This window comes from Oryza glaberrima, chromosome 3 (assembly GCF_000147395.1).
Source record: "Oryza glaberrima chromosome 3, OglaRS2, whole genome shotgun sequence".
Classification (NCBI taxonomy): domain Eukaryota; kingdom Viridiplantae; phylum Streptophyta; class Magnoliopsida; order Poales; family Poaceae; genus Oryza; species Oryza glaberrima.
Genome location: NC_068328.1, coordinates 32,954,127 through 32,968,489, shown reverse-complemented (window position 1 = coordinate 32,968,489; position 14,363 = coordinate 32,954,127). Strand labels below are relative to the sequence as shown.

Genomic DNA, 14,363 nt, shown 5'->3' with positions numbered 1-14,363 from the left:
TGCCTCGGTTGAATCGGGAACGCAATAGAACCTATCCCACACGACACAAATAATCCATCCACTGGCAATAATCCATGGCCTTCCTTATCAGCTGATAAGAGGTACTATTAACTTCATCCAACGGTTTCTTGGGGGGCAAAAATCATCACATCTTCAAGGAAAGAAAAATCGGAGCTCAAGTGTTGGTCACAAAGAATTCTAATACTTGTTTTTCAAGCAATTATGTACGGCAAATCAAGATGTACTCAGAAAGACCTACCGGCTCAACAGGGAGCCATACAACTACATTGTTCATCTCTACAAGGATCATGAAAAAAGAAAAAAGAAAATTAGGTGAAATTTGTGGGGAAGAAAGGCGAACAAAATGAATACAGAGAGAATAGTTTTCCTTTCATAATACAAATTTGCTGCTTGATGCTTCGAGTCACCACTGCAGCCCCCAAGCCAAGCATCAGCCAATTAGAGATAAGTGAGAACACGATGAATCCTCCCAGCTGTAGGTATACACTTGAATCATGATGCAGCAAAGCAGCTCGCGATAGCCAAGCGCCACGGGCAAAGGTAGTAAGAATAACACACAGGAGATTCGAGGGGAAAAAAATATCTGCAACCAGGGAACTTCACCTAGCTATCAAACATTTGCTGCAGAGACAGTCCACCACTTTTACATCACAGGAAATAGTCAGGTGTTCTACGAGTTACATCTGGCTCTCCCCTTCTTGGGGCTGGCTCAAACTGCAGAATGAAACAACATATAGCTCATAAGGTGCAACAGAAAATAACCGTGGAGCCAGATCACAAAGGCATAAGCAAAATGGGAACCCAACACATAGAATGAGAGTTGCAAAAGCAGAACATGTACCAATCATGCATTCATGTTTCATTAGTCAAATACCTGTCACTGGGGACCATGAAGGGGCATGTTTCTTAATAGTCTTAGTTTGTTTCTATAAACTAAAAGTCAATGAATGTTCAACCATTACCTGGATGAATGTATGCTCCCTGCAATCATCAACTTCCAAGATTGATGCCATGTTCCCACAGCGATAGCAATAATTAGGTGCACTAAATATGGTAACAACTTTTTGCTCCTGTTCAGTGTTAGCAAAATGTTAGTGAACCGGTATGGAAACCAAAAATACTGAGTTCAAGTAGAGATAATTACATGAGCCCAATTGAATCCCTCCATGACCAACTGGTGAGCTCTAGCAATAAGTCTTAAATTATTGGTATGGTTGAACTGCTCTGATATATCCTGAAATGATAGAATTGATAAGTCGATGAACATGAGGTGCACAGCTAAATATAGAGATTCTTTTTCTTATATAAAATGTTACCTGCCCGAAGGTGTATCCAGCACCTCGAGGAGAAATACCCCAACCACATCGATCGTCTGGATCAGACCACAGAAGATCACACATGGGCCCTTCATGGGGAACTTCTTGGACACGATCGAAGTTACGTATGTTATCAAGTGTCTCAATGGATGGCGATAATCCACCATGCAGGCAAAATATTTCTGACTCGACCTACAGAACAAATGAACAGCTTCTGTCAGATTCACTAGGTAATGTGGGAAGGATGTTGGCATATACATATGAAAATGCTGAATACACACCAATGCTGTCAAGGGGAAGTAATCGAAGAGATCTGTAAAAGTTTTCCACACATTTGCATTCCCGTACCTGCAAGAAATACAGAAAAAAAAACGGTTCTTGTAAGCTTAATTCACCAAGAAAAGGGAGAATAAATTTCAGTCTCAAATTAAAAAGGTAATTGATATAATACAAGCAGCAGTGAAGTTTATTGTATGAAACAAATTGTTGAAAAATAGCCTAAATACCTTTTTACACATGATTCATCGCTATATTTTTATCAGCACAAAATGGCCTTTTAGAACATTGCAGTAGGTTCATCTTATGTCTTAGTAACAATAGTTGCAAGTTGCAAACAACTATACACATGAATGATACAAATATCCTTAATGGTCAATGGACCAAGCTGACCCATCATAAAATTATATAGAAGTAAATTAGTTACTAATGGATCAAATTATTTTACCACCGCTGTCATTTATCAGAGCAAGACTAGATAAAAGCTTGCCTAGAACAAATTTACTTTAGTTACAACACTTAACAAAAGGCACTTACTTCCTTAAGCACTCGTCATAGAATCCATAAACTTGAGTGATCTGCAAAATGATTCAAAAAGCATCATTCAGTTCATCAGTTGTGACTTGTGAGCATGTACAGTTGTACACAGAAAGGATAACAAAGAATGAAGAGATGCAACAAAAGCTTTAACTTTCATATAATGACAGTAAGCAAACATCAAGAATCTGCATTTTAAAAAAAGTACATACCTGTCGACTTTCGTGGTTTCCTCTGAGAATAGTAATTCGCTGAGGATAACGAACCTTTAAAGCCACCAAAAGCTGTTTTTGTAAAGGAATACATTAAAATCAAGAACTATTAATTTTAGAAGTATTTGTAAGTTAAATGTGCCCACCAAAACAAAATGATAATCAGCCATGTTGATGCTTAAACTACTCTTACCGTGACAGTTTCAACGGAATAATAACCACGATCCACGTAATCTCCCATAAACAAGTAGTTTGTATCTGGGCACTGGTAAAGTGAAGAGAAAGCATAAATATATTTGAAGTTTGATGGACTCAAGATATGCAAAGGGGACAACGAACAGGAAAATACAACTGATACCTTTCCACCGATTCGGAACAGTTCTGCAAGGTCATGAAACTGCCCATGAATATCACCACATATTGTAACAGGACTCTTTACAGGCTGCAGAAGCATGGCAAAGAAAATGTTAAATTATCAACAAAAGAATTCATAATTTATTATATGGGAGGCACATAACCATCTCAAGGAATCACTGTAAGTTAAAAGTATACAAAATAAAGCTGCTTTAACTTTCGTTTGCACGGCAGTTTCAAAACAAAACAAAACCTGTAAGGCTATACCATGCGACACATAATACAGAACAAAACCAAATATAAGTACTTCTGTCAATATTATGGATTTACATAAATTCAGAACAAGAAACTAGAATAAAATTTTCCGAGGAGACATGCATATACATGATCTGAAGACTAAATCCTTGTGTGGTTCAACCTGGGTTTCGTCTCAAGACTACCCCAACTTCCTCTAGATTACCCGCAACTTATTTTGCTATTGTTGTTCTATTCTTTAATTATTATATTTTGTAACCAAGTTTGATGTACAATTTAATTTTTTTTTTTCGTTTCTGGTTGACTTACAAAAGAATTTGATCCTAGATGAATATTTCTAGTGATCTGAGCAAAGATCCATGACAAATTTAAGAGATTAATGAAGTGTGATTGTTGCACTGCCAACATGAAATATTCATCCTTGTCAAAGACAAACCATGCTCATAGGTTCCCATTACTTCAAAGACTATAGAAGCTAATTCGTCAGTCAAATAGTACCATCATTTCATGCAAGTGATCCAAGATAACAAGCTGGAGTATTGCACATTTAGACAAACTAAATTTTGGAAGTTTTCCATGCAAGGTATTGTAACAGATGACACCATCACAGCATAGAAGACTAGTCTGGTAGAGATGACCTTAGTCTCAAAAGCCATAAGAATATAAGATATTGTTGGCTTTTTCATTGAGTTTTCATGAGAAATAGATCTGATGTTTTCCCTTAACTATTACCACCTAAATTATACTGCGATGAACAAAAGCAGGCCCCAAAAATGAGATCCTGGCTAATCCTAGCGAATCAAGAAAGACATCATAGAGCTGTAAAATATCATACTTGAACGTTGCTCTCCTCCATCAATATCTCTTTTGCCTTCTCGCAAAGTGCTCTGACCTGTACGAAAAATACTCAAGAATGAGAGCAAATCTATGGTGGCTCACTAATTAACCAGAAAGAATTTAATCGAGAGAGGTGTGAATTTGGCAAAAGGCATAAATCTATCGGTTTGGAAGACCAATAACACCCTAAACATTTTCCTGCCAAGACTCATTTTTTCTTTCACAATTCAACCAGCTGCCAAAATTCTGCCATTGACGACGAGCATCCAGAGAACATTGGCACTTCATGCAAAAGCCAGGGGCCTCAGACAGAAAATAATTCGTCATCTCACCGCATCTAATCCTGTGAGATGCAAACCTCGTCGCTTTGCAACCCGGAGAGTAAACACACAGCGTTCGCTCCACCAAATCACAACAACCGAAAATCCGAGCAAACTTTTTTTCTTCAACAAAAAAAAAAACGAAATGGAGCCGAGCGCAACCCGAGGCCCGATCTCCCCCGAAAGGCCCGCAAATCCGCCAGATCTGGCCACACCCGCCACGCCCGAACCGAAAGAACAGACAGCAACAGCGCGAGGTCGAGCGGCGGCGGAGGAGGAGGAAGAACGAACAGCCAGCAGAGGGAGAGCAGGCCGTGTGGGTGGTGGGTACCTCGGGCTCGGGGAGGGGCTTGCACTGCATGAGGCGCTCGATCTGGTCGTCGAGGCCGCCATGGGGGCTGCTCATCCTCCTCGCCGCAGGGGGGGCGTCGCGCGCGCCCAACCCTAGATCTCGGCGCGGCGTCGGGGGACGCGCTCGTGTGTGGAGGAGGCGGAGGAGAGGAGGGGGGCAAAAGGTCTGGAAAGGAGCAAGGGACGGCGGATATATAATTGAGATTTGGAGGCTTGTGGCCATCGGAAGAGGAGGTGAGGGAGGGAGGGAACGGAGGAGAAGGCTTCTGCCAAGGTGGGGCCACGGTTGTTTTGGTGATTCAAACCTCCTCCTTTTTTTTTCTTTTTTTTGGTTGAGAAATTGGTGATTCAAACCTTTGCTTAAATTTACCATTTGGTGATTTCTGGTTAAATTTATCTAAGTATTTGCATGTGTTTGCTTAAATTTAGGTGTTGAATTTGTAATTGGCTACAACACCAGCCGCCTTTAGGCTGAGTTTAGTTCCAAACGTTTTCTTCAAACTTTCAACTTTTCCATCACATTAAAACTTTTCTACACACACAAACTTTTAACTTTTCCGTCACATCGTTCCAATTTCAAACAAATTTTCAATTTTGACGTGAAACACACCCTTATATATGACATTGGAAAAAGAGCCATTTACAGGGTGTGTTCGGCACTGTCACATCCTGATTTTCGTCTTAGGATTTATAAATTATTTAATAAATTATTATTAGAATTTATATTAAATGTTCATTAATTTACAAGTGAAGTTAAATGTGGGAAATAAAATTTTCTAAATATAAAGCATGGATGGATTTAATTTTTATTAAATTCTCCATGGTTAATTATACTCTCTGGAATTTTCTCGGATTTTTTCGGAGCTCAATTCCTAATTTTAATCATACAAACAACATTTCATTAATTATCCGCATATTAAATTAGGAATTAAATGGTCTGATTATAATTTTGTTAAGTACTTTGAGTGTCCAAGTATTTTCAGGATTTTTCTTGAAATTATTTGAGCATTGGAAGTATTTTTAACAATTCAAAGATCATTTAAGTGATTATTTTAATTGGAAAAGTAATAAAAATCCTCCTCCTCAGCTTGGGCCATTTTCGGCCCATTCCTTCCTCTTCTCTCCCTCCTCGCGCGCGTGCTGTGCAGCCCACGCCGGCCCAACCCGAGCCGTCTCCTCTCCTCTCAGCCCAGCCGGAAAAGTCTACTTTGCCTCCCCCACTACTGTTCATCTTCCAGCTCCAGCCGCCGGCTGTAGCCGAGCCGAGCCGCCTTGCCGCGCCGCTTTGCCGCGCCGTTTCCTCCCCAATCTCTCCCCTTTTCTTCCGATTGTTTGAGGGGTTTTGATCCTATCCTCTTCCTCTATCCTTACCCCCAAAAATCGGAGCAAATCGTTGAGTATTTTTATCCGAATCGAACTCGTTTTTGAGTTTATCTCCAAAACCGAGTTTTTGATTTCCCGGAGCGATTTCTTGTGGGAGGAGTCCGATCTCTTCGATCCAAGGCTATAAATAGGACCACCTAGTCCTCCTCTTTCGTTTGCCCCCTCTCCCGTGATCTCCCGTGCCTCGTAACGCCGCCGCCACGTGCTCCACCCCGCCATCGTCGCCGGCCGAGCTCCATCCGTGTCGCGCCGCCGCCTCCGCCGTTGCCGCCGGTCGCCGTCACCACCGTTAGGTGCGCGGGAGGGTGGAGAAGCCCGGCCGCCTGTCCCCCGAAGCCGCCGACCACCGCAGCTCCGGCGCCACCGCCGACCGAAGCCGCCGCCGCCGTCCACCTCGCCGCCGGCCGTCGTCCGTCGTCGTTTGTCGTATCGGTGAGCACCATTGAGTTCGCAATGTTGTCCTCTACGCGTAGGTGTCCTCCAAAAGTCCGGCCGACCACCCTAGCTCCGGCGAGGTCACCACCCGTGCCGTGGCTGCCGTCGATGACGTCATCATCTCCTCTTTTTCAGTTTTTTTTAATAGATTAAATCTTCGGAAATTCATAACTAAATCATCGTAACTCGGATTCGAGTGGTTCAAGTTGCTAAATTCATCTAAAATCAAGATCTACATGTTAAAAATATCTACATGTAGTGTTTATGCTTGTTTTTATACTGTTTTGTTGATTTTGTTCTTTCGCTTTAGTTTCCGATGTTCCGGAGGAGAGCGTTTTCGTTGAGAAAGGTTCAGAAGTGTTTGCGGAAGATCAAGGCAAGTCACACAGATCCCAAACAACCCTTTGAGCATGTTGAACCTATTTAAAGCTATTATTTTATTTCAACTTATGCATTATTTTCGAATGTCATCGGGTGGTGAGCCTTTCCCAATTAATTAATGGCCGAAGATGACTTTATTTTCCTATGGGTTATAATTTGATTAGCTAGAACCTTATATATTGGTTTGGTTCAGCTAAATGCTATATATATATAATTGCTTAGCTATGCTTAGAAACATTAGCATCATTAATGGGGTGAATTATACTATATTATTAATTATGGTTATATTTAATGGTAGCTCACAATGGTTAGTCGTGTTATGTTAATTAATTGATAATTAAAACTGGATTAAGGTGGGTTGTGAGCACATGGTTTTGAAGGTCGTGCTCATGACAATTAAGGACCGGTTCGCGAGCTACTGTTGTGAGACATTAACCGTGCCAACCACAAGCCAGCGTGGGCAACGGTTTTACCTTTTGTATAGCATGATTCATTGCGGGGCACCAGACTGAGAAGCGGCGAGAAGTCCGTGGGGGTCGCTGGGGAGTCCATGCCTCTGGTTATATTTATAGAGGGGGTGATTATGATCCAGGAATGGTGCACTGTGGTGAGTTATGTTGTGTAGGGGGTATTGTCACAGCCTCTATTCGGGTACTTTCCAGTATCGCGACGCATGGTAGACATGATGTTGAGGCTGTGTCTTGTGGGTACAGTGGTACACCTCTGGCCAGAGTAAAACTATTCGAATAGCCGTGCCCGCGGTTATGGGCGAGTTGAGCAATGTTTTTCGTGATTAGTCTCACACCTCTCACAATAATTATGGATGTTATAACTGGTAATAATTTGCTTAGCTCCTGGTTTGGAGTTAGATCTGTACAGCCGGGTATGGTTGTTCAGGATGATTGGGCCTGTGCAGCATGGGTGTGCTGTTCAGTGTTGATTAAAATTTCTGATTAATTACTTGTCACACCCTGAAGTTCTCCTCCTAAGCCTAAAATCGAAATAATAAGAGACCCTAAGAAAATACCGGTGCAAAGCAAGAGTTAACCCTATTAAATCAATGCAAATAACAATCGGAATTGGCATGTGGAATTTTTCCTGAGTTCTACATGTCGAAATTCACTAACCAGATTTTTAGTGGAATTTTCAGAGCTCTCGAAATAATTTTAACCAATTAAAATCGAGCATGCAATATTTTAAATCCTAGGGAAATTCTTTTCCTCCATTTCTTTTCTTTCCTTTTCCCTCCTTTTCCTCTTCTTGGGCCGTCGGTCCAGTCCACCCCGCCGCGCACGCGCCCTCCTCCTTGTGTGCCGGCCCAAGCCGTCCCTCCCTCTCTCCCCGGAACGCCGACAGGTGGGCCCCACCTGTCGGGCCCGTCTCCTTCCTCCAGCCGGCGCCGCCGCGCCCGCAACCGCCGCCGCGCCCACGCCACCGCCTTCTCTGGGCCGCGTTGGCCATGCCCGCGAGTGCGCCGCATCTCCCGCACCCACTTCCCCCTCTCTCGCGCTCGCGCCCGCGCCTGAGATGGCCGGGATTCGATTTTCGAATCCCGCCTCTCTCTCCTCCCCCACTCCCCACGTTGGCCGGCAAAATCTCGCCCTACCGGCCACGTCCGGGGCTCCCCTCCCCTATTTAAGCTTCCCCGTCGCCCCCTCTCGCTTTTTCCCCATCTCGCCGAACTCCCTCGTGCTCCCCATCGCTCCCGCGCCGTGCAACCACCCGCCGCCGCCGTTTCCGCCACTTCGGCCGCCGCTAGCCGCCGCTAGGGTCGCCGCCGCACCGCGCCATCGCCGCCGTCGGGTTCGCGAGGCTAAGCTCCACCCCGGCCGCCCCTTCCCCGTCGGGATTCATCGCCGGAATTCGCATCCCCTCACGCTCCGGTGAGTTCAACCTCTACCGCCACCTTCGGCCATGAATGCCGGTCGCCGTGGTTCATCTCCCTCTCTCTAATCTCTCTCTTCTCCTTCCTTAGGGCACCCCAAATCCTGTCCGTCGGTTGCCGTTGTCCTCCCGTGGCTCGTCGTCGCCGTTCGCCGTCGTCTTCCTCCGTGCCGGCCACCCTCGGTGAGGCATCCCTCCCCTCTTTTCCCCTTCCTCCCCTCCTAGTGCCGCGCCGCCGCTTCAAGTCGCGCGCCGTCGCCTTCGGCCGCCGCCGCCGCCTCCTGTGCCACCGGTCGCCGCCGCTGTCGGCCGCGTGCCGTCGCCGCTAGCCCTGGCCGGCCGGCCGGCTTTGATGCCGAGCCGAGCCCGGCGGCCGCCTTTATCGCCGCCCGTCCGATCGGCCCCGAGGGCGATCTGGGCCGTCGGTCCCGTGGACCGGCGGTGGACCACCCGCGTGGTCCCGGTCCACGGTGAACCGCCCCCCTTGAGCCGCTGCCGAGTGGGCCCGCTTGCCGGCGCCCCTTTTCCCTCTCTCTCGAGCCGCTGACCGGTGGGCCCCGCATGTCGGCGCCGCCCCCCCTTGATGACGTCAGCCCTGGGAATTATTGCGCAATAAATGATTTAAGGACTTTTTGTTATAGTAATAAACACAGTGAATCTTCTAAAATTCATAACTAATTCATCCGTGCTCCGTTTAAGCCTATTCAAGTCTCAGTAAATCAAGAAAAATGTGTAGAATCCATTAAAAATGGTTTTGTTCTCTGTTTCAGTAGTCTTATAGCCTGTTTGCAATGTTTGCCTTGTATGTCGCTAGATTCCGGTTCTTCCGACGCTCCGGTGTACTTCGAGATAGTCGCCGAGGTTTCTCCAGCAGCAGAGCAAGGCAAGTCATGCTTGTCACTTGATCATATTGATCCTATATTGCAAATGTCCTAATGTTTTCTTTCAAATGCCGCATTTGTTTTGCAATTATGCTATGGGATGGTTACCTATTGTTACAGCCATGCTTTTTGGATACCATGCTCCTTTGTTAGCTTGGGTTATAACATGATTAGACTTTGGACTAGGAATTGCTTAGTCATGCTTAGTTCAACTAGCACACAATGGGGAAATCTCATTTAAAACCTAGACTATAGGTTTATATGATAATGTTGGATTAGTATCACCGCTCTGGTGTTGGTTAAATAAAATGAATCACATGGTGGGTTGTGGGTGCATGGTTTTGCTAGTCGCGCCCATGGCAATTAAGGACCGGTTCGCGGGATGCCCTGGAAGAACTTATCGTACTTACCACAAGCCAGCGTGGGCAACGGCTAGGCTTGTAGTGTAGCTTTCCTCTAGTCGACGCATCCAGGCAAGGGTGGGCGTGATGGAGCGGGGCGGGCCCTGCGACGGCCTCTGTCGCTTCCGGATTCACCTAGGCACGAGAGGGGACTGCCCGTTGCCCGCTGGGGACGGGGGTGAAACCTGAGGTGTGGTGTGCTTGGCTAGAGGGGGTTATGCGAAGGGTCCTGTCACGGCCTCTTTCCGGTTTGTCGTGGTGGCATGTCGGCGCACGGAAACGTGTCGTGGGGCTGTGTCTTGTGGGTACAGTTGTACACCTCTGATCAGAGTAAAACTATTCGAATAGCCGTGCCCGCGGTTATGGGCGGTCAACCAGATTCACCGTGATTAGTCTCACCCTAGTTTAGTCTAATGAAATTGGATAGTATAGGTGGATGGTTGGGCCTGTTGCAACGTGGGATAGCGTTGGACAGCGGATGATCAATATTACTTAATTATTGCAACTGTTTAAATCTTCCTACTTCTGTTTATAAATGCTCGCTTTATGCAAATGAACCACTCTAGCTCTACTTTGATAATTCCTTGCATCATACCCCTATTCCGGTATGACTTGCTGAGTACAGTGGGTAGTACTCAGTATTGCTCTATTTTTCCCAACCCCAGAGTACGAGTATGTGTCAGATGGAGGTTTCTCCGAGGAGTAGGCTTCGTCCGTGCCGTCGAGGATGCCTGTGGAGTGGTGTTCCCGCTGCAGTTCTAGTCAAGGCTTAGCTCCTGTTGTTTTTCGTTTTTCCGCTGCATTTATGTAAGACTTTTATGATGTTTGTAAGACGTGGATCTTAATGCCAACATTGTCGTTTGTGTACCCCGGCCGGTCCTGGACGGGGATTTTAATGCACATTCTGCTTGGAATTCTATTCGGGAATTTCTGGGCGTGACAAGTTGGTATCAGAGCCGACCTTGACCGTAGGACAAGCCAGACGGAAAAACCTAAGAGCCCTCTGAATCCTTTTCATTGCATATGTTCTTTGCAATTGGATTTGTTCCGGGAAAATTGGTATATGTTCTTGTGGTTCAAGGGAAAAATCTTGGTCGCTCGTTTAAGTGAGATTTGTCAAAACAAGTCAGTCTAGGGTTTTAATAAAATTATTTGGGGTTTATTCGTCAGTCAGTTGGGATTTGATGGGTGAAATGCATTAGGTCCTAGCTTACGAATATGGGTTGCAAGGTATTTCTGCCTTTATTGTTATTATTAGTATGTATCTAATTTCCCCATTATTTTATCGTTATGTAAGTCTGTCTTATTTATTCGCTCTCATGCAAAATGATCTATGCATAAAATTTCGTTCTTATTTGATTCTCTTATTTGAGTCCTTTATTGCTTTATTTAAATTTGAATTTGAGCATGCATTGATCCTACTCCTTTGTCTTCTCTAGATGGCCGACCACCCACCCAACCACCACAGAGAAGGCATGATTGACTTTGTGGCAGAGTTAGCACGTATGACGCTGGTAGTGGGCTACCCCAACGCGCCAGAGTACACGACTGTTCCACCGCTCAGTGGCGAGCTTCCTCACCGTGTCCGCCTGGAGGTCCATGGCTATGTGGGCACCTGCCTCGCTAACATGGTGGTTGAGGCATCCGGAGGCACAGCAGATCACGCCTGTCAGGAGGCAGCATACCTGATGATGGCCAGACTACGGGAGCGCCACAACTACATCTTCCACGACACAGCGTATCGATTTCACCCTCGTCGAGCCAGCGGTGATGATGTCAGTACTTTCCGTCCGACAGCCGGCGAGAACGACACCACCTTTGGTCACATGTGTGCTGTGATGAGGGGATTGGATAGGATGCACTCGGACCTGCACAAGGCGTCCAAGGCCTTGAATGATGGGAAGCTCATGAGGATCGTCGCTCTGAAGGATGAGATAGCGCGCCTGAAGAGGGAGAATGCTCAGTTAAAGGGTCTTCCCGCGCCAGGAGGAGTCCGGATCCGCACTACGCCCCGCGAGACGACGACTGCACCCGTGCGCATCCAGCTTGCGCCCAGGAACCCACCTCCGCTCGCAGTTCCCGCAGCTCTAGGTCCGCCTGCAGCTCCAGCACTTCCTGCCGCTCCAGCGCCAGCTCCAGCTCCTGTTCCCGCGTCAGCTCCCGTGTCCGCTCTCTCCTTCGCTCCAGCATCAGCCGCCAGGGGTCCAGCTAGTGGCAACGGAGGTTGGTTGTCTGCTACTCCCAGTGACAGCCGCGACCGCAGCAGCAGCAGCTCCAGTGGCTCAGAGCCGGGCAGCGGCGAGACTTATCTGCCAAGCTCCAGGAGTCGCTCAGAGGGACCTAGTGACGAGCAGGAGGACGCCTTCGACTCCACCGACCGCAGGAGCCGTTCCGAGCATTAGGCTCGTTTTCCATTAGTTTATCGATTGTCTAGCTTCTGGGCGTGACATTACTCCACTGTTTTACTTCTCTTAAATGTTTTGCTAAATGTTGTTTTTGCAAATGAGCCTATATTATGCCATCCTTTGGTATCCTTGTGCACTTGCATATTTGCTGTGTGGCTTGTTGAGTATGTCATATGCTCATTCTTGCAATAATCAATCAACCTCAGTTGAAGAAAAAGGATCCAGAAGGAGAAGACGTTTGGCTTATACCCCAGTTGAGTTGCCTGTGGGAGTGGAGCTGAAGCCATCGCTAGACCGTTATTCCGCTGCTGTTGTTTTTCTTTTCTTTTGTAAGTATGTAACGTTATTATTATGATGGATTTGTATATTAAATTGTCAGTTTGTGTACCTCGGCTGATTCCTGAACGAGGATTTTATGCACAAATTAGTTCGGAAATTATTAGTGAATTTCCGGGCGTGACAGGCACCTAAGTTTCTCAACCACTCTTCCTCGTTTTCCGCGCGCACACTTTTCAAACTGCTAAACGGTGTGTGTTTTGCAAAAAGTTTCTATACAAAAGTTACTTAAAAACTCAAATTAATCCATTTTTGAAAAAAAAAATAGCTAATACTTAATTAATCACGCACTAATTGATCGCTCCGTTTTCCGTGCGGGAGGGATTAGTTCCCATCCAAGGAATCTGAACAGAGCCAATAGATAATACAACATTTTAACTTCTCTAAGGTGTTCACGTTGGGCCGATCGTTAAGATGTCCACGACGGATGTTAGCAATTTTAATGTGATTGTTCGTCTCTTTTTGCCTCTGCGAGCTAGTGAGATCATAAGGATGCTTTGCTTGTTTTCTTTTTTCGTACTTCGTGCCCAACCATGTGTTGCGTGAGTGGACCAATTTTTCAGGCGCGCGTGAGTAGTGTGCCCACATGTCTCTCGTATGGGGGCTCCAGCTAGGAGAGACACACCAATCAACGTTGGCCTCACGTATCGGTTGGAACGTGGGACATTTACTTGTTTTTGTTGTCGCGCTTGTTGCGTGTAGGACTCCGCCCCGGAGTCTGCCTCAAGGCAGCCAAGCTAAATGAGGCGTAAGACGACGGTTCACATACCAGCGCTGGTGACTAAAGGACGCAAGCAAGTGCAAGGGGATTTAGACGATGGTTTTCACCTGCAGTAAATACTAGTAACATGAGAGGATGAAAATGATTTTTTTCTAATTTATTTTTTTTGCTTACCAAGGTGATATGTAACCTAACATCCAAGCTAGAATAGAGCTGAAGAATAACATAACTTGTTTGGAAAGTTATACTACGTGGTATTTTCCAATTAAAAGTAACCATACTTGTATTGCTAACATGCCTATCTACGTAGATGAACACGGTAGAATACAGTGTTGATGACAATCTAGAAGAAAATAATGATATCTGAAAGAAGAATTATGGCTGCATGAAACAATTCCACCTACAGGTTAGGCTTTCTGAGATGATAAGACAATAAATGCAGTTAGCTTTTTTTTTCAAAAAAAAAAACCTAAACCAGTTGTTGCTGGTTTTATATTAAGCGAGTGAAGAGCTGTACATAGTAACAAGAACGGTGAGGAACAGAGAAAGAACGAAAACAAAAAAGAAGCAGAAAAAGAGAACAGACAGGGAGATCAGAGGAGCTACATAGAAGCGAGGAAGGTTACAACAAGGTGCTATTTGGCACTAATCTCGCTAAGTCTTTTGGCCCACATCCTATCCATGTGTTGATTTCATCCACAATTCCCGTCACCATATGCAACATTGTGAGTTCCTTGTTCCCGAAAACTCGCCTGTTCCATTCACACCAAATCTCCCAGCTGAGAAGCGTATGTATGGAGTGTGTTCCTTTTGTTTTGCTCTTGTCGCTGTGGCTCGTTCTTCTTTCCCACCAGTCAAGCAAGACCTCGTCGGCATTTGCGTGGCATGAAAGCGTGATTGCAATTCAATCTTGAAGAGACCCTAGCCCCAACTTCCTTTGTGAATGTGATCTCCTTTAATAGATGATGCGTTGTCTCCAAGTTTCTGTAGCAAAGCTGATAAAAAGTAGTTGTTGGGCTATTGCCGGAGTTGCAACCGATCAATCGTCCAAATACTT

The 14,363-nt window shown here is 45.6% G+C and overlaps 1 protein-coding gene across 2 annotated transcripts; it reads right to left on the bottom strand.

The window, feature by feature from the left end:
- Positions 1-182: 182 nt before the first annotated feature.
- On the bottom strand, positions 183-4,665 carry LOC127767252 (serine/threonine-protein phosphatase PP2A-2 catalytic subunit). 2 transcript variants are annotated; one of them, XM_052292522.1, is made up of 12 exons: positions 4,460-4,665; positions 3,807-3,863; positions 2,721-2,804; positions 2,556-2,627; positions 2,363-2,434; positions 2,151-2,191; positions 1,619-1,685; positions 1,338-1,529; positions 1,166-1,255; positions 984-1,091; positions 625-735; positions 183-494 (listed from the first exon to the last, which is right to left on the bottom strand). In XM_052292522.1, exons 1-11 carry the CDS (start codon positions 4,532-4,534, stop codon positions 670-672), a joined length of 924 nt encoding a protein of 307 aa, XP_052148482.1. In that variant the 5' UTR covers positions 4,535-4,665; the 3' UTR covers positions 183-494; positions 625-669. The 2 variants fall into 2 exon arrangements, with proteins under 2 accessions (XP_052148482.1, XP_052148481.1); XM_052292521.1 differs by having other exon boundaries at positions 183-735.
- Positions 4,666-14,363: the final 9,698 nt, after the last annotated feature.

Bases quoted from the DNA above. Each gene is read 5' to 3' on its own strand.
- LOC127767252 (XM_052292521.1), bottom strand. From the start codon at position 4,534: ATGAGCAGCCCCCATGGCGGCCTCGACGACCAGATCGAGCGCCTCATG. The intron at 1,686-2,150 runs GTAAGTGCCTTT...TATTTCTTGCAG, and splicing joins TATGACGAGTGCTTAAGGAA to GTACGGGAATGCAAATGTGT. The intron at 736-983 runs GTAATGGTTGAA...TTCATTCTGCAG, and splicing joins GGGAGCATACATTCATCCAG to TTTGAGCCAGCCCCAAGAAG.